The sequence below is a fragment of the Myotis daubentonii genome, chromosome 5 (assembly GCF_963259705.1).
Source record: "Myotis daubentonii chromosome 5, mMyoDau2.1, whole genome shotgun sequence".
Classification (NCBI taxonomy): Eukaryota; Metazoa; Chordata; class Mammalia; order Chiroptera; family Vespertilionidae; genus Myotis; species Myotis daubentonii.
The window spans coordinates 779631-803169 of record NC_081844.1 but is presented as its reverse complement, the minus strand read 5'-3'; the positions used below and the strand labels follow the sequence as shown (position 1 = coordinate 803169).

At 61.1% G+C, this 23539-nt stretch overlaps 1 protein-coding gene across 1 annotated transcript in view; it reads right to left on the bottom strand.

Moving 5' to 3' along the window:
* Positions 1-18778, bottom strand: part of ANK2 (ankyrin 2) — a 362059-nt gene extending 343281 nt beyond the window's left edge. The window contains exon 1 of the mRNA XM_059695513.1: positions 18588-18778. Within this exon, the coding sequence (XP_059551496.1) occupies positions 18588-18644 (57 nt within the window). The 5' untranslated portion in view covers positions 18645-18778. The remainder of the gene's footprint in view (positions 1-18587) is intronic.
* Between the last annotated feature and the right edge of the window lie 4761 nt (positions 18779-23539).

Genomic DNA, 23539 nt, shown 5'->3' with positions numbered 1-23539 from the left:
CCGTCCGTCCGTCCGTCCGTCCATCTGTCCATCCGCAGAAAACACGACCGCACACGAGCACACAGAATGGAGGGGGGGTGCGGGGGGGGGGGGAGGCTGTCCTCCTGACGCACCTCGCCCCGCACGTCCGCACCATCCTTCACCGTGGACAACATGTTAGGGGTCAGGTCACACGCGTGCACACAGATACTCGTGTGTCTGGTCACCAGGATCCATGTCGCTCCAGTGCGGGGCCCGGGGTGTTGGCAGTGGGGGCTGAGGCCTGGGGTTGGGCCACAGGAAGCTGTGGGCCCCCCGTTTCCGGATGAAGACGGGGCACCTGACGCAGGTCCCTGATGCCCCGTCCCTCCGTCGGCGAAGCTGGACGAGCGCTCGGGGCTCAGGTGGCTGTGCCCTGGGCCTGCCTTTCCCCTTAAATGGCCGAGAACTCCAGCGACTATTTCTTTTCAAATATATTTTATTGATGTCAGAGAGGAAGGGAGAGGGGGAGGGAGAGGGAGGGAGAAACGTCAATGAAGAGAGAGAATCGTGGATCGGCCGCCTCCTGCGCGCCCCACACTGGGGATCGAGCCCGCAACCCGTGCCTGTGCCCCGACGGGGAATCGAACCTGGGACCCTTCCGTCCGCAGGCCGACGCCCTATCCACTGAGCCACATCGGCTAGGGCCCTGATTTCTTCCCCCCCCCCCCCCCCGGGCCCGAACATATGTGACCTGTGCCCATCGTGTGAACCTTGCTGAGTGACCTGGATGGTTGAACAGCTTCGAAGAAAGTGTCATGGGTTCATCCCACAGGAGCCTGCTCCGAGCTGCAAGCCGGGTGCACCGGTGAGCAGACGGAGCAGGCGCCGGCGCTGGCAAAGTGGCTCGCACAGGCCCGTGAGCGGCTGGTCTCACGGCTCGCCGGGTCCTGGAGAGAACGGGACCCGGGGCTCCGTCCGGGGTGCGCTGGGGACGGGGTGCTGGGCCCCAGGGCGCCAGCCTACAGGAGGCTCCCACGCCCGGACGGGGTGTTGGGCCCCAGCAAACCCACCCCCTTCCTCCCTCCCCGGTGAGGCGGGAGCCGCGGGTGCCGCTCAGACGCGGAGGGGCCGGTTCTCGGGGTCCACACCGCGGCCCCCCGTCTGCTGGGGGTGGGGACTGCGGGGTGAGCTCAAGGCTGGAGCTGGCCTTTGGGGTGTACATGCAAGCTGGTTCCTAAGAAGCAACAGACTCAGAAAGAACCTCGGACCCTCCCCCTTCCCGGCCCAGACTCAGGGGAACCGGGCAGAAAGGAGCCGGAGGGGGCAGCCTGGGCTCGGCCTCATTAGGACGCAGTGTGGCCACCAGAGGGCTGGGGCGGGGGAGGGGGCCTGGGGGGCTGGAGCCTGGGGGCTGGGGCCTGGGGCTGGGTGCCCCCTGGGTCCCAGAGGGGGGTTCCTGCCACCCCCTCCGCTCTTCCTCAACCGCCTGTGAATCGCCCGTTCTCACCTCTGAGATCCCCACCCCCTTCCTCTCTTCCTTTTGTCCCAAATGTCTCACATCGCCAGCCGTGTGGCCTCCTGTCTTGGGAGTTTTCTTGGGTTTATCCTGTCTGTGGGGACGCCCCAAGCGCATGTCCTCAGCTTTGAGGTTCCCTCCGGTGCGGCCGCCTGTGAAGGGCTGACCGAGGAGGTGGGAGGAGGGGGTCAGTACCCCCTCGCCCCGCACTGTGCACGCTGCCATCACCAGGCAGGTGGCCTCTGGTTCTGGAACGCTCGCATTTTCAGAATAACTACCTCCATGGGGGGGGGGGCGCGTGCCCTCCCCCCAAGTCCTCCCCCCGCCCCCGCCCCCGTGAACATACAGCCCATCGTCTGCCCGCAACGCGGCTTCACCTCCGATTCTCCCGGGGAGAGCGGCCGCTGTGGCTGCGGAGGCCTCCGAGGGGAGCGGGGTCATTCATGTTCGATGTCACAGCCGCCGGCTGGGTCCCCACCTGCTTCCCTGAGCGTCTCGGTCCCGGCCGCCGATGGGGAGGTGATTTCCAGGGGAGACACGGGCTCGGGGGGGATTCGTCCCCTCCCAGAGGGTCTCCCTCCAGGGACCGAGGTCACGTGGACGGGACCCTGCTCTCTCCCGTCACGCAGATGCCTGGCTGGGGGGGGAGGGGTCTTTGGATCCACGAACACGTGTGGGTGTGACAGCCTGGGACAGCATCCTCACAGTGAGCATCGACCGCGCACACAGCTACCGCACGCTGGCCACACGCGTGTCACCCCATGTGACACTCCAGCCCGTCGTGAGCTGCAGCTGGGTCCGCACAGACTCTGGGAGAAGCGCTCTCGGCGAGCGGCCCCAGCAAAGCACAGACTCTGAAGCCAGGAGCCGCCCATGATTTCCCAGCCCCTCCATCAGCGTCAGCCTCCTGTCTACTCTGAGGAGACGGACACACCGTTCACTGTGGGACTTGGAATTTGGGGGGAAATGTTCCTTAGGAGAAGGCGAGACAGAGGGAAGTGGGGGGCCGTGCTGAGTCCAGCGCAGGGGCTGCCGGCACCCCGTTACCTGCAGCGGGTCCGAGAGCGGGACCCCCATTCCCTGCAGCAGGTCCGAGAGTGGGACCCGCATTCCCTGCAGTGGAACCCCCAATCCCTGCAGTGGGACCCCATTCCCTGCAGCAGGTCTGACAGTGGGACCCCATTCCCTGCAGCAGGTCTGACAGTGGGACCCCATTCCCTGCAGCGGGTCTGACAGTGGGACCCCATTCCCTGCAGCGGGTCCGACAGTGGGACCCCATTCCCTGCAGCGGGTCTGACAGTGGGACCCCATTCCCTGCAGCGGGTCTGACAGTGGGACCCCATTCCCTGCAGCGGGTCCGACAGTGGGACCCCATTCCCTGCAGTGGGACCCTATTCCCTGCAGCGGGTCTGACAGTGGGACCCCATTCCCTGCAGCGGGTATGACAGTGGGACCCCCATTCCCTGCAGCGGGTCCGACAGTGGGACCCCCTTCCCTGCAGCGGGTCTGACAGTGGGACCCCATTCCCTGCAGTGGGACCCCATTCCCTGCAGTGGAACCCCCTTCCCTGCAGCGGGTATGACAGTGGGACCCCCATTCCCTGCAGCGGATCCGACAGTGGGACCCCCAATCCCTGCAGTGGGACCCCATTCCCTGCAGCGGGTATGACAGTGTGACCCCCATTCCCTGCAGCGGGTCCGACAGTGGGACCCCCTTCCCTGCAGCGGGTCTGACAGTGGGACCCCTTTCCCTGCAGCGGGTATGACAGTGGGACCCCCATTCCCTGCAGCGGGTCTGACAGTGGGACCCCATTCCCTGCAGCGGGTCTGACAGTGGGACCCCATTCCCTGCAGCGGGTCCAACAGTGGGACCCCCAATCCCTGCAGTGGGACCCCCTTCCCTGCAGCGGGTCTGACAGTGGGACCCCCATTCCCTGCAGCGGGTCCGACAGTGGGACCCCATTCCCTGCAGCGGGTCTGACAGTGGGACCCCATTCCCTGCAGTGGGACCCCATTCCCTGCAGTGGAACCCCCTTCCCTGCAGCGGGTATGACAGTGGGACCCCCATTCCCTGCAGCGGGTCCGACAGTGGGACCCCCAATCCCTGCAGCGGGACCCCATTCCCTGCAGCGGGTCTGACAGTGGGACCCCATTCCCTGCAGTGGGACCCCCTTTTCAGCAGCGGGTCCGACAGTGGGACCCCATTCCCTGCAGCGGGTCTGACAGTGGGACCCCCTTCCCTGCAGCGGGTATGACAGTGGGACCCCCTTCCCTGCAGCGGGTATGACAGTGGGACCCCATTCCCTGCAGTGGGACCCCCTTTTCAGCAGCGGGTCCGACAGTGGGACCCCATTCCCTGCAGCGGGTCCAACAGTGGGACCCCATTCCCTGCAGCGGGTCTGACAGTGGGACCCCCTTCCCTGCAGCGGGTCTGACAGTGGGACCCCAATCCCTGCAGCGGGTCTGACAGTGGGACCCCATTCCCTGCAGCGGGTCTGACAGTGGGACCCCATTCCCTGCAGCGGGTCCGACAGTGGGACCCCCTTCCCTGCAGCGGGTCTGACAGTGGGACCCCCTTCCCTGCAGCGGGTATGACAGTGGGACCCCCTTCCCTGCAGCGGGTCTGACAGTGGGACCCCAATCCCTGCAGCGGGTCTGACAGTGGGACCCCATTCCCTGCAGCGGGTCCGACAGTGGGACCCCCTTCCCTGCAGCGGGTCTGACAGTGGGACCCCCTTCCCTGCAGCGGGTCTGACAGTGGGACCCCATTCCCTGCAGCGGGTCTGACAGTGGGACCCCATTCCCTGCAGCGGGTCCGACAGTGTGACCCCCATTCCCTGCAGCGGGTATGACAGTGGGACCCCATTCCCTGCAGCGGGTCCGACAGTGGGACCCCCTTCCCTGCAGCGGGTCTGACAGTGGGACCCCCTTCCCTGCAGCGGGTCTGACAGTGGGACCCCATTCCCTGCAGCGGGTCTGACAGTGGGACCCCCTTCCCTGCAGCGGGTCTGACAGTGGGACCCCCTTCCCTGCAGCGGGTATGACAGTGGGACCCCCTTCCCTGCAGCGGGTCTGACAGTGGGACCCCAATCCCTGCAGCGGGTCTGACAGTGGGACCCCCTTCCCTGCAGCGGGTCTGACAGTGGGACCCCCTTCCCTGCAGCGGGTATGACAGTGGGACCCCCTTCCCTGCAGCGGGTCTGACAGTGGGACCCCAATCCCTGCAGCGGGTCTGACAGTGGGACCCCCTTCCCTGCAGCGGGTATGACAGTGGGACCCCCTTCCCTGCAGCGGGTATGACAGTGGGACCCCCTTCCCTTCAGCGGGTATGGCAGTGGGACCCCAATCCCTGCAGCGGGTCTGACAGTGGGACCCCAATCCCTGCAGCGGGTCTGACAGTGGGACCCCAATCCCTGCAGCGGGTCTGACAGTGGGACCCCCTTCCCTGCAGCGGGTATGACAGTGGGACCCCCTTCCCTGCAGCGGGTATGACAGTGGGACCCCCTTCCCTGCAGCGGGTATGGCAGTGGGACCCCAATCCCTGCAGCGGGTCTGACAGTGGGACCCCAATCCCTGCAGCGGGTCTGACAGTGGGACCCCCTTCCCTGCAGCGGGTCCGACAGTGGGACCCCAATCCCTGCAGCGGGTCCGACAGTGGGACCCCAAACCCTGCAGCGGGTCCGACAGTGGGACCCCCTTCCCTGCAGCGGGACTGAGAGCGGGACCCCAATCCCTGCAGTGGGACCCCCTTCCCTGCAGCGGGTCTGACAGTGGGACCCCCTTCCCTGCAGAGATGAGAGCGGGCGAGAGCTGTGACCGGTAAGTGGGCAGGAAGCCGGCGGAACGTGCCTGACCGCGGAGTAAAGTGACCTCGGACATTAAAGCGAAGGCCGACCTGGGGAGGGGAAGGCAGAGCCCGCGGAGCTGTGGGGGTCTGTCTGTTCTCCAAGCCCAGCCCGAGCCCAGGCAGACACGGGCCGGCCCGGCCCGAGCCCAGGCAGACACGGGCCGGCCCGGCCCGAGCCCAGGCAGACACGGGCCGGCCCAGCCCAGCGCCTCCCGGCTCCCGGGGCGGAAGGCTGGCCCTCCCACACTCACCACCACGGAGCGGAGCCGCTAATGGGTTTGAAGAAGACGGCATTTCCAGGGCCCGGCTTTTAGCGCAGAGGCCAGGCCGGCAGCTCGTCCATTAGGCCTGATGCACTGAGACTAACAGCGGCGCAGACGGGAGGGGCGTCTGAGAGCTGTGGCCACTTCAGGGCCGTGAGCGAGGGCTCGGGAACACAGCTGTGGCCAGAGCCGCGTGGGGAACAAAGACTTTAATTCCACGAAAAGGGGAGACAGCCCCGCGCAGCACTCGCTGGTGGGTCTGATCGAGTCCCTGAGTCGACAGATCCCTCCCCTGGGGCTGACCTCCAGGCCACTTCACAACGGACATTCCCTTTCGCTGGACCACATCCCACTTGCTAAGACCTTTAATCCACCCCCGCCTCACCCCCCACATCCCAGGATGGGACCCGCCCAGAGAACGCTTTGCCCAGAAAAAGCCGCCCTGAGTCCTTTAAAATATCCGCCTCCTGCCCAAGCCGGTGTGGCTCCGTGGATAGAGCCTCAATCTGCAGACTGAAGGGTCCTGGGTTTGTTTTTGTGGTTTTTTAAAAATATATTTTTATTGATTTCAGAGAGAAAAGGAGAGGGGGAGAGAGAGATAGAAACATCAATGATGAGAGAGGATCATTGATTGGCTGCCTCCTGCACACCAGTCGAACCTGGGACCCTTCAGTCCACAGGCTGACGCTCTAGCCACTGAGCCAAACCGGCTAGGGCGAGGGTCCAGGGTTCGATTCCCGGTCAGGACACAAGCCGGGGTTGCGGGCTTGACCCCCAAGAGGGGCGTGCAGGAGGCAGCCAAGCAACGATTCTCTCATCACTGATGTTTCTCTCTTCCTCTCCCTTCCTCTCTGAAATCAATTTAAAAATATATATATTAAAACTAATTAATTAATTTAAAAAAATAAAATCTCTGCCTCCCGTCCCTGGGTGCTGGTGCCATTTGGGGCTCAGCCCGTCTGGCTCCTGATGACCTAGCACATTCCTCATCCCTCACCACCTGGGCCTCGTGCGTTCCCTCGGGGCCCCTGCCCCGCTGACCTCGCTGGGGGGAGCCCAGCCTCGGCCACAGGACTGCGCCCTGGCTTCCTCCCCGCTCCCACCCCAGCGGGGCACCCCCAGAGCTCACGCCCGTCACCCTGACGCAGGAAGGACGGTGATCTATCTCAGCTTGAATCTAATCAAGAAGGACCAGTGCATTGACCTGTGAAATGCCCCCCTCACCCACAGCCCAGAGCTCGCCCAGGTGCCCGTGGCTGGACACACACTTGGGTCAGGCGTGGTCAGGTCACGGAGGTGGAGGCTCGGAAATGATGGAAACCCCGCCAGTCAGACGGCAAGACTCCCTACAGTCCATAGCACTTCCTTAACGTTACACTTCAGTGCATTTAAGCCAGTGATTTCCCAATGAAATCACGTGGGCACGACCTGAGATCCACACGCCAATAAGCGATGTCCCGGAACGGGAAGCCGTCCACCTGGCACAGCCGTCCGGGAAGACGGGGATCAGAGTGACCGGCTGCATCGGGGAGAAAGGGAAGACACAGGATTCACCCCCAAACCCCAGGGCAAGGCTATGCTGGAGTTATTGTATCTTTAATTTTTTTAAATTTTTTAAATTGATTTCAGAGAGGGAGAGGGTGAGGGAGAGGGTGAGGGAGAGAGAGATAGAAACATCAGTGATGAGAGAGAATCATGGATCGGCGGCCTCCTTCCCGCCCACACTGGGGATGAAGCCCGAAACCCGGGCCTGTGCCCTGACTGGGACTCGAACCCTGACCTCCTGGTTCATAGCTCAACACTCAGCACCCAACGGAGCCACGCCGGCCGGCCGGGCTGGAGTTACTGAACCTTGAAATGCCTGCAATCGTCACCCTATGTTGCCTCCCATTATTCCCTCGTGGGGGGGGGGGGGGCGTTTCAAGGTCAGCGCACGGGTCCTTCCTGATTAGATTCAGGCCGAGAACCCCACTCTGGGCAGAAGACGGATCGCCCGTCCTTCCTGCTTCACGGTGCCGGGCGTGAGGCTGGGGGTGCCCTGCTGGGTGGGAGCCTGCACCCCGGGCCTGTGCCCTGACCGGGAATCGAACCGTGAGCTCCTGGTTCATAGGTCGATGCTCAATCACTAGCCCCACTAGCCCCGGTCACCCCCGGGAGGAAGCCAGGGCGCTGTCCTGTGTGACCTTCACAACGTCCTGAACGAGAGCTGCTCCCACGCGTTGTCGCAAGAAGAGACCTGGTCTGACCCCAGATATTGGTCCCGACTCAGGTGCCGAAGGAGCCAGGCCGGCCATCTCCGTCTCCGTCCCAGCCTCCCTTTGCTCGGGGGGAGGGGGGGGGGGATATGCTCAGAGGCTCTCAGTGAGCTGTCAGGCCGTTTCCTGCTCAGCCTCAGCGATAAATTATTCCTCAGCTGAACTCCCTCCAGGCAGCCCAGCCCGGAATTTTTCTACGTGGAGGCCCCAGGGCGGCATCTGACGGGAAGGCAGGGGCACCCACAGGCACGGAAAGGTGTGTGCAGAGCAAACACGCCGGGTTCCTTAGATTTTACAAAGTTGATGGAAATAGCAGTGTTGCCTAAAGTTACTTTAAAAAAAAATTATTATGGCCGGAACCGGTTTGGCTCAGTGGATGGAGCGTCGGCCTGCGGACTGAGAGGTCCCAGGTTCGATTCCAGTCAAGGGCATGTACCTGGGTTGCGGGCACATCCCCAGTAGGAGATGTGCAGGAGGCAGCTGATCGATGTTTCTCTCTCATCAATGTTTCTGACTCTCTATCTCTCTCCCTTCCTCTCTGTAAGAAATCAATAAAATATATATTAAAAAAATTATTATTTTTTTTTATTTCAGAGAGGAAAGGAAAGGGAGGAAGAGATAGAAACATCAATGACAATTGAGAGAATCATGGATCCGCTGCCTCCTGCACACCCCGGCCGGGGATCCAGCCTGCACCCCGGGCACGTGCCCTGCCCGGGAATCGAACCATCACGTGCCCTGCCCGGGAATCGAACCGTCACGTGCCCTGCCCGGGAATCGAACCGTCACGTGCCCTGACCAGGAATCGAACCCTGACCTCCTGGTTCATAGGTCGACGCTCAACCCCTGGCCACACTGCCGGCCCGGTGCTATTCTGACACCGTGAAGCTGACATCGCTCCACAGACGCCTGGGGCCAGGGCCCCGCCTGCCCCGCCCGAATCTGGGTGAACCTCCGTGACCCCCATGACCCTGGCAGAAGTGACCCCGTGTGACTTCCAGGGCGAGGTCGCAGAAGTGCCCTTGTTCCTGCGTGAGTCTTAGAAGCCAGTCCCCGTGCTGTGAGGACCAGTGTCCCCATGCAGCGTCCCGGCCAGCACTGGGCCCCGCCCTGGAGCCCAGCAAACCTCAGCTGCTCCAGTCAGCCGAGGGGTCACTGCCTGCCCTGGTCACCTCAAGCCCCAGAGTCACCTCCAGCCCAGATCACCTCGAGCCCAGGTCACCTCCAGCCCAGATCACCTCCAGCCCAGACCACCTCTTGCCTATGTCACCTCCAGCCCAGGTCACCTCCAGCCCAGATCACCTCCAGTCCAGATCACCCCAAGCCCAGGTCACCTCCAGCCCAGGTCACCTCCAGCCCAGATCACCTCCAGCCCAGATCACCCCAAGCCCAGGTCACCTCCAGCCCAGATCACCTCCTGCCCAGGTCACCCCCAGCCCAGATCACCTCCAGCCCAGATCACCTCCAGCCTGTGTCACCTCCTGCCTGTGTCACCTCCAGCCCAGATCACCTCCAGCCCAGATCACCTCCAGCCTGTATCACCTCCTGCCTGTGTCACCTCCAGCCCAGATCACCTCCAGCCCAGATCACCTCCAGCCTGTATCACCTCCTGCCTGTGTCACCTCCAGCCCAGATCACCTCCAGCCCAGATCACCTCCAGCCCCGGTCACCTCCTGCCTGTGTCACCTCCAGCCCAGATCACCTCCAGCCCAGGTCACCTCCTGCCTGTGTCACCTCCAGCCCAGATCACCTCCTGCCTGTGTCACCTCCTGCCTGTGTCACCTCCAGCCCAGATGACCTCCAGCCCAGATGACCTCCAGCCCAGATCACCTCCTGCCCAGATCACCTCCAGCCCCGGTCACCTCCAGCCCCGGTCACCTCCTGCCCAGATCACCTCCTGCCTGTGTCACCTCCAGCCCAGATCACCTCCTGCCTGTGTCACCTCCTGCCTGTGTCACCTCCAGCCCAGATCACCTCCAGCCCAGATCACCTCCAGCCCCGGTCACCTCCAGCCCCGGTCACCTCCAGCCCCGGTCACCTCCTGCCTGTGTCACCTCCAGCCCAGATCACCTCCAGCCCCGGTCACCTCCAGCCCCGGTCACCTCCAGCCCCGGTCACCTCCTGCCTGTGTCACCTCCAGCCCAGATCACCTCCAGCCCCGGTCACCTCCTGCCTGTGTCACCTCCAGCCCAGATCACCTCCTGCCCAGGTCACCCCCAGCCCAGATCACCTCCAGCCCAGATCACCTCCAGCCTGTGTCACCTCCTGCCTGTGTCACCTCCAGCCCAGATCACCTCCTGCCCAGGTCACCTCCTGCCCAGGTCACCTCCTGCCCAGATCACCTCCTGCCCAGGTCACCCCCAGCCCAGATCACCTCCAGCCCAGATCACCTCCAGCCTGTGTCACCTCCTGCCTGTGTCACCTCCAGCCCAGATCACCTCCAGCCCAGATCACCTCCAGCCTGTGTCACCTCCTGCCTGTGTCACCTCCAGCCCAGATCACCTCCTGCCCAGGTCACCTCCTGCCCAGGTCACCTCCTGCCCAGATCACCTCCTGCCTATGTCACCTCCAGCCCAGATCACCTCCAGCCCAGACCACCTCTTGCCTATGTCACCTCCTGCCCAGATCACCCCCAGCCCAGATCACCTCCAGCCCAGATCACCTCCTGCCCAGATCACCCCCAGCCCAGGTCACCTCCAGCCCAGATCACCTCCAGCCCAGATCACCCCAAGCCCAGGTCACCTCCAGCCCAGGTCACCTCCAGCCCAGATCACCCCAAGCCCAGGTTACCCCCAGCCCAGATCACCTCCTGCCTGTGTCACCTCCAGCCCAGATCACCTCCTGCCCAGGTCACCTCCTGCCCAGGTCACCTCCTGCCCAGGTCACTTCCTGCCTGTGTCACCTCCAGCCCAGATCACCTCCTGCCTGTGTCACCTCCTGCCCAGATCACCTCCAGCCCAGATCACCTCCTGCCCAGATCACCTCCTGCCCAGGTCACCTCCTGCCTGTGTCACCTCCAGCCCAGATCACCTCCAGCCCAGATCACCTCTTGCCCAGGTCACCTCCTGCCCAGGTCACCTCCTGCCCAGATCACCTCCTGCCTATGTCACCTCCAGCCCAGATCACCTCCAGCCCAGACCACCTCTTGCCTATGTCACCTCCTGCCCAGATCACCCCCAGCCCAGATCACCTCCAGCCCAGATCACCTCCTGCCCAGATCACCCCCAGCCCAGGTCACCTCCAGCCCAGATCACCTCCAGCCCAGATCACCCCAAGCCCAGGTCACCTCCAGCCCAGGTCACCTCCAGCCCAGATCACCCCAAGCCCAGGTTACCCCCAGCCCAGATCACCTCCTGCCTGTGTCACCTCCAGCCCAGATCACCTCCTGCCCAGGTCACCTCCTGCCCAGGTCACCTCCTGCCCAGGTCACTTCCTGCCTGTGTCACCTCCAGCCCAGATCACCTCCTGCCTGTGTCACCTCCTGCCCAGATCACCTCCAGCCCAGATCACCTCCTGCCCAGATCACCTCCTGCCCAGGTCACCTCCTGCCTGTGTCACCTCCAGCCCAGATCACCTCCAGCCCAGATCACCTCCTGCCCAGGTCACCTCCTGCCTGTGTCACCTCCAGCCCAGATCACCTCCTGCCTGTGTCACCTCCTGCCCAGATCACCCCCAGCCCAGGTCACCTCCTGCCTGTGTCACCTCCTGCCCAGATCACCTCCTGCCTGTGTCACCTCCTGCCCAGATCACCTCCAGCCCAGATCACCTCCTGCCCAGGTCACCTCTTGCCTGTGTCACCTCCAGCCCAGATCACCTCCTGCCCAGGTCACCTCCTGCCTGTGTCACCTCCAGCCCAGATCACCTCCTGCCTGTGTCACCTCCAGCCCAGATCACCTCCTGCCTGTGTCACCTCCAGCCCAGATCACCTCCAGCCCAGATCACCTCCTGCCCAGGTCACCTCCTGCCTGTGTCACCTCCAGCCCAGATCACCTCCAGCCCAGATCACCTCCTGCCCAGGTCACCTCCTGCCTGTGTCACCTCCAGCCCAGATCACCTCCAGCCCAGGTCACCTCCTGCCTGTGTCACCTCCAGCCCAGATCACCTCCTGCCTGTGTCACCTCCTGCCTGTGTCACCTCCAGCCCAGATGACCTCCAGCCCAGATGACCTCCAGCCCAGATCACCTCCTGCCCAGATCACCTCCAGCCCCGGTCACCTCCAGCCCCGGTCACCTCCTGCCCAGATCACCTCCTGCCTGTGTCACCTCCAGCCCAGATCACCTCCTGCCTGTGTCACCTCCTGCCTGTGTCACCTCCAGCCCAGATCACCTCCAGCCCAGATCACCTCCAGCCCCGGTCACCTCCAGCCCCGGTCACCTCCTGCCTGTGTCACCTCCAGCCCAGATCACCTCCAGCCCCGGTCACCTCCTGCCTGTGTCACCTCCAGCCCAGATCACCTCCAGCCCCGGTCACCTCCAGCCCCGGTCACCTCCAGCCCCGGTCACCTCCTGCCTGTGTCACCTCCAGCCCAGATCACCTCCAGCCCCGGTCACCTCCTGCCTGTGTCACCTCCAGCCCAGATCACCTCCTGCCTGTGTCACCTCCAGCCCCGGTCACCTCCAGCCCCGGTCACCTCCTGCCTGTGTCACCTCCAGCCCAGATCACCTCCAGCCCCGGTCACCTCCTGCCTGTGTCACCTCCAGCCCAGATCACCTCCAGCCCCGGTCACCTCCTGCCTGTGTCACCTCCAGCCCAGATCACCTCCTGCCTGTGTCACCTCCAGCCGGTCCCTTGCTGACCCCCAGTCCTCACCGACGCACTTACATTCACGAGCAAAGCACATGCCCCTCGGTGGAGCTGCTGTCTGGGGTGATTGGTGTCATTACAGCCCCTGGGACTGTCTGGCACGTCCTTGCCACACAGCCAGGTACGCAGTCGCTGAAAGCCAGGCCGCAGGTGCCCCGGGCACAGGTCATTGCTCCCTCCGGGCTACAAACTGCAAACCCCTTCTCCCTCCCCCCCCCACACACCCCCCGTGGGACAAAGTGATGGAACAGGCCCTGCCCGTCCTCCGGAGCCGAGGGAAGGAGCTGAGGCCCCGTTTGCTCCCACCTCATGCCCAGGCCTAGCGCAGCCGGCGAGAAACTGTGTTGAAAGCCGTGGCACCAGCGCCGTGGGGCAGGGGCTCGTGGGGCAGGGGCGAGTGGGGCAGGGGCACCGTGGGGCAGGTGTGCGTGGGGCAGGGGCACCGTGGGGCAGGTGTGCGTGGGGCAGGGGTGGGTGGGGCAGGGGAGCCATGGGGCAGGGGCGGGTGGGGCAGGGGCGGGTGGGGCAGGGGAGCCATGGGGTAGGGGCGCCATGGGGCAGGGGCGCGTGGGGCAGGGGTGCGTGGGGCAGGATCCTGTCTCTCTCCACGTGTCTTCTTGGTTTCCTGGGACACATCCCACTTTCACAAACGGCTCCGACCCTGGACTGGAGGCCGCGCCTCCGCCTTGCATGGTGTTTAGACTGGGAATCCGGTAAATATTTTTCAGGCAAAGCCAAGGGCATGTTACTATCATGAAAGCTGCCTTGACACCTACATGACACACAGACTCTCCTAAAACCTGAAAAACCCCAAGTCCCTCATCCCAGAGGACAGAGCCCAGGAGTGAGCGCGTGCCAACATGTCCATTGATCTTCCCCATTGATCTTCCCCATTGATCTTCCCCATTGATCTTCCCCACTGGGTTCTGAATGGAGAGCCACACGCAGGTTAACAGGCCAAGCACCGTGACTTCCAACCACGGCGTCTACGCCACAAACACCAGCTCAGAAAGGGTGACGGGAACGTAAAATGCCAAAACGATAAAACGTCTAAAGGAAAACACGGGAAGCAGTGGCTTCAGGCTCCGGGAAACGGTCGTGAAGATGATAAAGGCACGACCTGGAACAGAAGCCAAACCGGCAACTGGGCTGGGTCGGAGGGATCCCAGCCGGACTCTGTAAGGAGACGGAACAAGACATGGACCGAGAACGTATTTTCCAATCACACACCCAACGAAGAGCTGCATCCGGACTGCACACACAACCCTCTGAGCTCAACAGCAGAGCACAGCAACCCGACTTAAAAGGCGGCCAAACAGCCCGGCCGGCGGGGCCCAGGGGCTGAGCGTGGACCTAGGAACCAGGAGGACAAGGTTCAGTTCCCGGAGGTCAGGGCACGCGCCCAGGCTGCGGGCTCCGTCCCCAGCGTGGGGCGCGCAGGAGGCAGCCGATCCGTGAGTCTCTCTCATCATGGGTGTTTCTATCTCCCTCTCCCTTCCTCTCTGACATCAACAAAAACACATTTTTTTAAATAAATAAATAAAAGATGGACAAAATATTGGGACACGTGAACAAGGAACACGTAAGGGTGGCACATCAGCCCACGAAACGTGTTTGCCGACACTGTTTATGCGAGAAAAACAAATTGAAAACCCAGGGAGAGACCTCTGCACACCTGTGAGCACGGAAACCATAGCAACCACCACACCAGCAAGAGCAGGGAGGCCGTGGCGGGACGCTCAGGCTCCGGCGGGACGGTGAGCATCTCGCACACTCACCTGTGCCCGGCACCCTGACCCCAGGGACACTCCCCAGAGGAATGAGAGCCCACGTCACCCCAGGACCTGCAGCAGGTGCTCAGCAGCAGCTGCGGTCACGTGGCCCCAGCCTGGGCTCGCCCAGACGGCCCTGGTCTGACCCGCTAAGCAGGGGTCTGTCGCCCCGTGACCACAGGGCTCACGCAGGAGGGACGACACCCTGCACGTGGGAGCTAGAAGGACGCTGACGGCATTCCGCTGAGTGAAAAGAGTCCACTTCCAAGGGTTGTATTCCGGCCCCGGCGGGTGTGGCTCCGTGGACAGAGCATCGGCCTGCGAGCTGAAGGGTCCCGGGTTCGATTCCCGGTCAGGGCACATGCCCAGGTTGCAGGAGGCAGCCCATCAATGATTCCCTCCAATGCATTAGCCCTGGGTGTTTGGGGAGGGAGGGAGGGGGTGAAGGGGGTGTCTGGGGGAGGGAGGGATGGGGCGAAGGGGGGTGTCTGGGGAGGGAGGGATGGGTGAAGGGGGGTGTCTGGGGAGGGAGGGATGGGGCGAAGGGGGGTGTCTGGGGAGGGAGGGATGGGTGAAGGGGGGTGTCTGGGGAGGGGGGGATGGGTGAAGGGGGGTGTCTGGGGAGGGAGGGATGGGTGAAGGGGGGTGTCTGGGGAGGGAGGGATGGGTGAAGGGGGTGTTTGGAGAGGGACTGCTCAGTGCCCAGACTGTGGTGGCAGAAGCACAGGACTCGTCACACTGTGTCAGTGAATTTTACCGTCTGTAAATTAAACATCAATTAAAAAAATCTAAACCAACTATGCGGATGCACCGTTACATCCATTTATTGCCTTTTTCTCCCATCCCTTTACTGTCTGAGTAAATGATCCTCTCTTTTTTCTTTTTTTTATTTCAAAGAGGGAAAGGGAGAGAGAGAGAAACATCAATGATGAAAGAGAATCATGGATCAGCTGCCTCCTGCACGCCCCACACTGGGGATCGAGCCCACACCTGGGCATGTGTCCTGACCGGGAATCGAACCGTGACCTCCTGGTTCACAGGTTGGCACTCGACCACTGAGCCACGCCGGCCAGGCAGAACTGCCATTTCTTAATATTTTCTTTCACAAAGTCAGACAATGAAGAAGCACAGGCCGAAATCCCGAAAATCTGCCTTTCTACTTCGGGAACTGGTCTGACTTAAATGTTTAAAAATGTCAGCAAAACTTCTGGCCCTTCGTCATCTTCTTTTAAAAAACAAAGAAATATACCTTTTCTTTTCTTTTTCTTTTTTTTAATATATTTTATTGATTTTTTACAGAGAGGAAGGGAGAGGGATAGAGAGTTAGAAACATCGATCAGCTGCCTCCTGCACACACCCCACTGGCGATGTGCCTGCAACCAAGGTACATGCCCTTGACCGGAATCGAACCTGGGACCCTTGAGTCCGCAGGCCAATGCTCTATCCACTGAGCCACACCGGTTCGGGCGAAATATACCTTTTCTTAAAAAAGAGTCGGGAACCTCGGTTTCAGCCACACTGTGCGGGCCTGGACTGTGTGCGCATGTGAAGCTGCATCAGCAGCGTTTTCCAAAAGCTGACCAAAAAAAACCTTTGTCCAAAAGACCTAGCTGTGGAAATCATAGGTGGAGTTTGTGATCGGTATTCTAATAATATATTAGGCAATTACAACGTTTCCGATAGATCAGAAACACATCAAACAGATGCAACCATAGATTCAGTCACACAGTGGCCTCGGGTCTGTGCAAACGTAGGCACCCTTTTCAGGCTCGTTATCGGAGGAATAATCAAAACACAGAGCTGGGAAATAAAGGCTGTGGGGAGAACAACGTGGAAAGGACCCTACAATTCAAGCTGCAAACACTTTACTACTCGTCATCATTAAAAATGCCTACCCTGCTCAGGGGTCGGATTTTTACCCACTTCATTACTTTATGCCGAGTAAATGGCTCTGCACACAGCGTCTTTTCATGAAAATTAGCAGTCAAACATACTAACTTACCAACTAATTACATTTATAGTCACCAAAAGCCTTTCTAATATTTTCATTCCCAAATTTCCATGTATAGCCCTAGTGGTTTGGCTCAGTGGATAGAGCGTCGGCCCTCGGACTGAAGGGTCGTGGGTTCAATCCTCGGTTGCAGGCTCGATCCCTGTCCTATCAGGACACGTGTGGAGGGCAACCAATCGATGTGACTCTCACATCAATGTTTCTCTCTCTCTCTCTCTCTCTCTCTCTCTCTCTCTCTCTCTCTCTCTCTCTCTCCTTACCTTCCACTCTGTCTAAAAATTAATGGAAAAAATATCCTCGGGTGAGGATTAACAAAAAAATTTTAAAAATTTCCACATAGCATTAAAATTATGACCAATAAATGTTTCTGTTGTAAAAATCCTTGCAATGTCTCTAATTAAAATCTTTCCCTCCCCCGGACCTGCGCTTTTTCTATTATACTTTTTCTCTCGACCATTTTTTACCAAGAAAAGAAAACAACCAATTCTGATTTTAGTTCAATTCTGATTCAATCCAGAAGTGACTTGAAAAGGTTATGCATAAAGGACCGGAGAAACACGTCCGGGAAACAGCGATCCCTTCAAAATACACAGTGACTGGGGCCTAAATATTTCACCGCTTCACTCTTATCCCTTTTTTTTCTTTCTTTCACTTCTGATTTGCTCAAAATCACTTGCAGGCAAGGTGAGTTGTCCGTGCTGCTCTGGGCCTCTGCCTGGATGAACGGGGCGGCCAGCGTGACCAGTGATCCGGCAACCTCTCGCCACATCCCACGCTAATCGATGCGCCAGGCCCTGACCGGGAGGCCCCGGAAGGTCGCATCCATCCAGCCTGAACGCGGACCCGGTCAGCTGGACGCTTCTATTTCTGCGGGCCTTTAAATAGCACCCACTCAGCGGGCAACGTGACCTTCCCTGCAAATATTTTCTAGTAACTGATTTCACACCGCCCGCTGCTGAGATCAATGGGAGCGTCTAAATATAGAATGAGGTGTCTCGGGGGTGTGTGTGAGTGCATGCATTCTATTTAAATCCACATCGGTTCACTGACCTCCTCCACGCTCCTGTAAGTACCCATGCACACGTACATAGCCAATCAGATAGAAAAATGATTTCTTTTTGCACAGGATGTGGTTTCTCTTATATTGTCAATAGCAATAATCTCACCTTCATTCTTAGGGGCGTAACTATCACAGACACAGACTCAACGGTGCCTGTACCGCACTGCTTCAGGGGGAAACAGCTCCGAGGGCAACAACTAAAAATGCACTGTCATGGAATCAGTCCCGGGTCTGATAAGGAATTAAAATCTAACCTGTTTCTTCGGGGCACAGAGGGCCCTGTTTTTTAGGTGCACATTCATGTACAGTCTGCACAGAAAACGCCCTGGAGAAAGCGCGGCCTGTGCACATCGCAGCCCGTGTGTGGAGAGACCTGGCTGCGCGTCCCCACACCCCCCTGTCCCGTGTCCCCGGACCCCGCGCCCCTGGGATTCCCGCGCGCGCAGAGGGCGCGGCCACTGCACGTCCCCCTGCCCCAGGGCTCACCCACCCGCGCGGGCGCCCAAGGGGAGCCCACGCCCCAAGGGCGCCGCCCCTCCGGCCGTCCTGGCGCAGGGCCCCCTCTGCCACCCACGGGGCCGCGAGCCTGCGCCCCGTGGGTCCCTCCTCGCCACGGCGGCGGCCGGGTCGGACCCACCGAACCACAGCCCGGCGCGCGGGGTCTCCGCTGCGGTCACGTCACCCCGAGAAACGGGGCGGATCCCAGCCAAACCCCGCGCCCCGCAGCGCGCACGTCCCCGCAGAGGCGGCCGCGGTGGGCGCGGCTAGGTCCCCAGGTCCCCTCCCCGCGGGTGGGGGCGATGCTGCCGGGGCCCCTCCACGCCCGGGGGGGGGGGGGACAGGGTCTGGGGTGCGTGTCCCCCAGGACCCCCTGGGCTCCCGGCGACAGAGCCGCTCACGGTGTCACGTGACAGCGGGTGTGAGCCTGGCGCGCCGCGAACGTGTGTCCCTGGGTGTGACCGCGCGCGCGTGTGAGCGTGTGTGAGTGTGTGTGTGTGTGTGTGTGTGCCTGAGCCTGTGTGCACGCGTGTGTCCGGTGAGCGTGAGCTCCCGCCGCGGGCTGGGCTCGGTCCGTCCCCGCGGCCGCACTGCGCACCCACCTGACGCATCCGCGGGGGGCTCGGCGGGGTGCGGGCCGGGCCCGGGGGCGACGCCATCCCGCTGCGCCCTCCTCCTGCGCCGCGGGGCGGGTGGCTGGGGTCCCGCGAAGCTCCCGGCGCCTCTGCCTCCTGCGCGGAGCCTCCGAGGACCGCGGGCGCTGTGGTCGGACGCGAGCGGCGGGGAGGCGGCTCCCGGTGCTGCCCCGCCCGGGACGCCGCGCACCGGCCGCTCCAGGCGCGCCCTCGGGGAGGGGCTCCGCGCACCCGCAACGCCCTCGCTCCGCGCAGTCTCCTCCGTGCACACGCATCCCTCCCGTCACCCTCACTCCTCCACCACACTCAGTCCTGTGCACACTCACCCCCATGCAGACTCGCTCTTGTGAACACTACTCCATCCACACTCACTCCTGTGCACACTCAGTCCTCCATCCACACTCAATCCTGTGCACACGCATCCCTCCGGTCACACTCACTCCTCCCCCACACTCACTCCTGTGCACTCTCTCCTCCATGCACACTCACCCCTCCATGCACACTCACCCCTCCATGCACACTCACTCCTCTATGTACACTCTCTCCTGTGCACACTCAGTCCTCCATCCACATTCAGTCCTGTGCACACGCATCCCTTCGGTCACACTCACTCCTCCCCCACACTCCTGTGCACTCTCTCCTCCATGCACACTCACCCCTCCATGCACACTCACTCCTCCATGCACACTCACCCCTCCATGCACACTCACCCCTCCATGCACACTCACCCCTCCATGCACACTCACTCCTCTATGTACACTCTCTCCTGTGCACACTCACTCCTCTATGCACACTCACCCCTGCGCCTACACTCACTCCTCCAGGCACACCCTTCAGCGGGCACCCTGGGAATCGGTTATTGGGTGAATGTGGGGTGAACTGCAGGGGGACCGAGGCCTGTCCAACTGGCCTGTCTGTGGCTTTGGTGCCTGGGGAGCCCCCTCCCACCCTCTGCTTGTGACACAGGGGAGAGGCCTGGCCGTGTCCTCCCTGGCAGTGTCTTCTGTCCCCCAGGAGCACTTAGGGGCGCGGAGCCAGGCCTTGCAACCCTGTGTGAGGCTCAATCGGCACAGGGTGAGCCTGTGGACGCCTCTAGGTCTCTGAGATGCAGGTAGAGAGACCGCAGCTGGGTGCAGAGAGGAAGGGAGAGGGAGAGGGGGAGAGAGAGAGAGAGAGAGAGAGAGAGAGAGAGAGAGAGAGAGAGAGAGAATCAATGATGAGAGAATCATCGATCGGCTGCCCCATCAGGGTTCCGGGCCTGTGCCCTGACCAAGAATCAAACTGTGACCTCCTGGTTCATAGGTCAATGCTCAACCACTGAGCCACAGCAGCCGGGACTCGGGGACAGTCTTAATCTTGGCTTGTTCTCATAACTCACTTTTGATCCAAGAGCAAGTCCTGTTGGCTCCACCTTCCTCCAGGATCCAGCCACTTGGCGGTTCATTCCTGTTCCTCAGCCCAAGCCGCCACCCGCCCTCCCGCCACCCCCAACCTGCCTGAGAGTGTGCCTTCCCCCTGCCCCTGAGGAGGGTCAGGCCTTTCACTGTGACCGAAGCCCGTGTGGCCATGCAGGTCTCCTCGCAGGCCTGGCACCGGGGCCCCCGCCGCCCCCCACCCCACACCGTGCACCTGACTGGGTCACTCCCTCACCTCCTCAGGCTTCTGTGCCCATCACCTTATCAGGGAGGCCTCCCTGAGCACCTGTGTTATGGGGAGAACTGTGTCCCCCAAATTCCTACATTGAGCCCTGTCCCCCAGCGCCTCAGAAGGGGACCAGATTGGAAACAGTGTCCATGCGACACTTTCTATGGAGGCCTTATCCCAGGAGATTGGGATGGAGGGGGGTGGCAGGGAGATTGGGATGGAGGGGGGTGGCAGGGAGGCTGGGATGGAGGGGGGTGGCAGGGAGGCTGGGATGGAGGGGGGTGGCAGGGAGGTTGGGATGGAGGGGGTGTGGCAGGAGGTTGGATGGTGGCCATGGCCAGGGAGGTTCTGGTGGTGACGTCAGTGGCTGCCTGGAGAGCCATTCGCCTTCTATGCTTTTGTTTTCTGGTCTGTGGGGTGGAAACGATAACAGCGGTCACTTCCCAGGGTCTGAGTGGCCGTGAGGCGAGGTCAGGCCCGTCGCCCTGCAGACACTCCGCCCGCGGCCAGGCTCCCCCATCTGCAAGGACAGCCACCGAGCAGCAGGAGGTGAGGGGCTGTGTGGCCCTTCATCGGAGGAGCCAGGGGAGCTGGGAGGTGCTCTGGCCGCTGCTCTGTGTCCACAGGAGCCCAACCCGCAGCCTCCAGCTCCACGGCTCTGAGCTCTTCATTCAAACGAACACCATGAACAGACGGATCCGTCACATCAGGTTTCACGCAGACGGACAGGTCCTCCTGCCAGTGAGACGCGACCCCTCTCCACTCGCATAAACCCTGGCGTCCTGGCCGCGGGCCCCACCGGGGAGGGGGCGCCGGGCGGGGGAGCGAAGGCTCCTCCCAGCGCCGAGGGCGGTGGTCCAGCCCCAGCACAGGCCTGTCTCCCTGTCCGTCCGTCCATCACAACACAAGCGCTCACACCCTGGTCCCTCCTCCGCACTCGCACGGGTGTGTCTGACCTCGCCACGCCCCCAGCCCTGGAGCCGCTGCTATGGCAACGGCCACGCCCTACTTCTCCAGCTTCGTCTCCGTCTCCGAGGTGCGTCCTGGAGCTGCAGGTCCCTAGTGACGCTGGGGTGTCGCCCCCCCCCCCCAGCTGCCTGCGGGTTCAGCCAGAGCCCGCCCGGAAGAGGAGAGAACGGTGGCCCCAGGACTCTCGCTGCCCTCCTGTGCCTGCTAATGTCCTGCATATATTCTGTCTTCAGAGACAGAGGGAGAGGGATAGAAACATCAGTGATGAGAGGGAATCGTGGATCGGCTACCTCCTGCACGCCTCCCACTGGGGATCAAGCCCGCAACCCGGGCCTGTGCCCTGACCGGAATCGAACCCGGGACCCTTCAGTCCGCAGGCCGGCGCTCTACCCACTGAGCCACACCGGCCAGGGCTTCCTCCTTCTGCTCAGGAAAATGTTCTTCAGGCCGACGGCTATAAAAGGATAAAAGAGGAAAAGGCTGGCCAGTTGTTCTACATAAAATCATAAAATTTTACATTAAAACCTCATTATAGCCCTGACCGGTGTGGCTCAGTGGATAGAGCGTCGGCCTGCGGACTGAAGGGTCCCGGGTTCCATTCCGGTCAGGGCACAGGCCCGGGTTGCGGGCTTGATCCCCAGTGGGGGTCATGCAGGAGGCAGCTAATCAATGTTTCTCTCTCATGGATGTTTCTAGCTCTCTATCCCTCTCCCTTCCTCTCTGTAAAAAAAATCAATAAAATATATATTTTTTAAAAACCTCGTTCTATTTTAACATGGGGGATGAAAATGTGTAATACACATATGTATGTGCGTGTTTATATTTGTGAGTATTAACAGAAAATAATTAAAAGCTAAATGGCTCACCCAACCTGGTGTGGGTCAGTGGTTGAGCGTCGACCTATGAACCAGGAGGTCACGGTTCGATTCCTGGTCGGGGCACAGGCCCGGGTCGCGGGCTCCATCCCCAGTGTGGGGCGTGCAGGAGACATCCAATCTATGATGTTTCTCTCCCATTGATTTTATCTCTCTATCCCTCCCCTCCCTCTTTCTCTGAAAAATCAATAAAAAGATATTTTTTTAAAAAAATGGCGAGGACCTGTGTGCACGTGGCCCAAGGCCCGGGATGTGGACACAACCCACCCCCTTCAGCCGCCCCTGTGCGCTGTGCTCTCCTGTGTGCCGTGTGTGAGGGCGGGCGTGCGTGTGTGATTGTTCCACACGCTCTCACCATGTGGATCCCCCCACCACAGGCAGGACAGGGGTGCAGCCCCGACCCCCAGGCCCTCCAGGCGGCCTGTGGTCACACCCCGGCGCCTGGGACCCCGGTCTGTCCCGTGTCGCTAAAAAGTGTCTGACACCCCCCTGCGCAGAGCGGCCACAGGGCCTGCCCGCGAGGTGGATCAGTCACGTGTCCTGTGAAAAGTAAAAAAAAGGAAGACGTTCTATAAAAGGGATCCTACGCAGGCCACCTTTAGGCTGACATTTTTGCTCCCAGAAACTCCTGGCGATTCGCCGGGCCGGGGCATGCTTCCTCCAGGCCTTTTGCGCGGGCGTCAGGCGGAATCTTAAAGCCATAAACAGCCCGGCGCTGTCACCAGACACCACAGCACGCTGGGAGGTCAAATGCCACCTGCTCCGAAGGTCAAGGCTGTGAGGTGAGGGTGGCCCAGCCTTGGCTCCGGGAGTGTGAGCGAACTTTAGGAAAACAGTGAGTGAGGCCCAGCAGCTTCCCAGAGAAAGTGAATGAACTTAGAAAACATCACGACGTTGGTGCGTATTTTTAAATATATTGTTACTGATTTCAGAGAGGAAGGGAGAAGGAGAGAGAGAGAGACATCAATGATGAGAGAGAATCATGGAGCCGCTGCCTCCTGCACGGACACGGATCACATACAGCACGGACACGGACCGCATACAGCATGGACACGGACCGCATACAGCACGGACATGGACCGCATACAGCACGGACACGGACCGCATACAGCACGGACACGGACCACATGCAGCACCGACACGGACCGCATACAGCACGGACATGGACGGAGCCAGGGTCTCAGCTCTGGGCCTCTCCACTGTGCAGAGAACAGGATGGTCATGAAGGAACTGGAACCGATGAGCAAGGAGGGAAATTCAAATCCCCCATCCGCTGGCTCTGACCTGTGCACATCTAGGTTTAGTTTTCCAAGTATTTTTTAATATTTCAAAAATATGCAATCAGCCCTGGCCGCTGTGGCTCAGTGGGTAGAGCATCGGCCCGCAGACTGAAGGGTCCTGGGTTCGATTCTGGTGGAGGGCACGCCACCC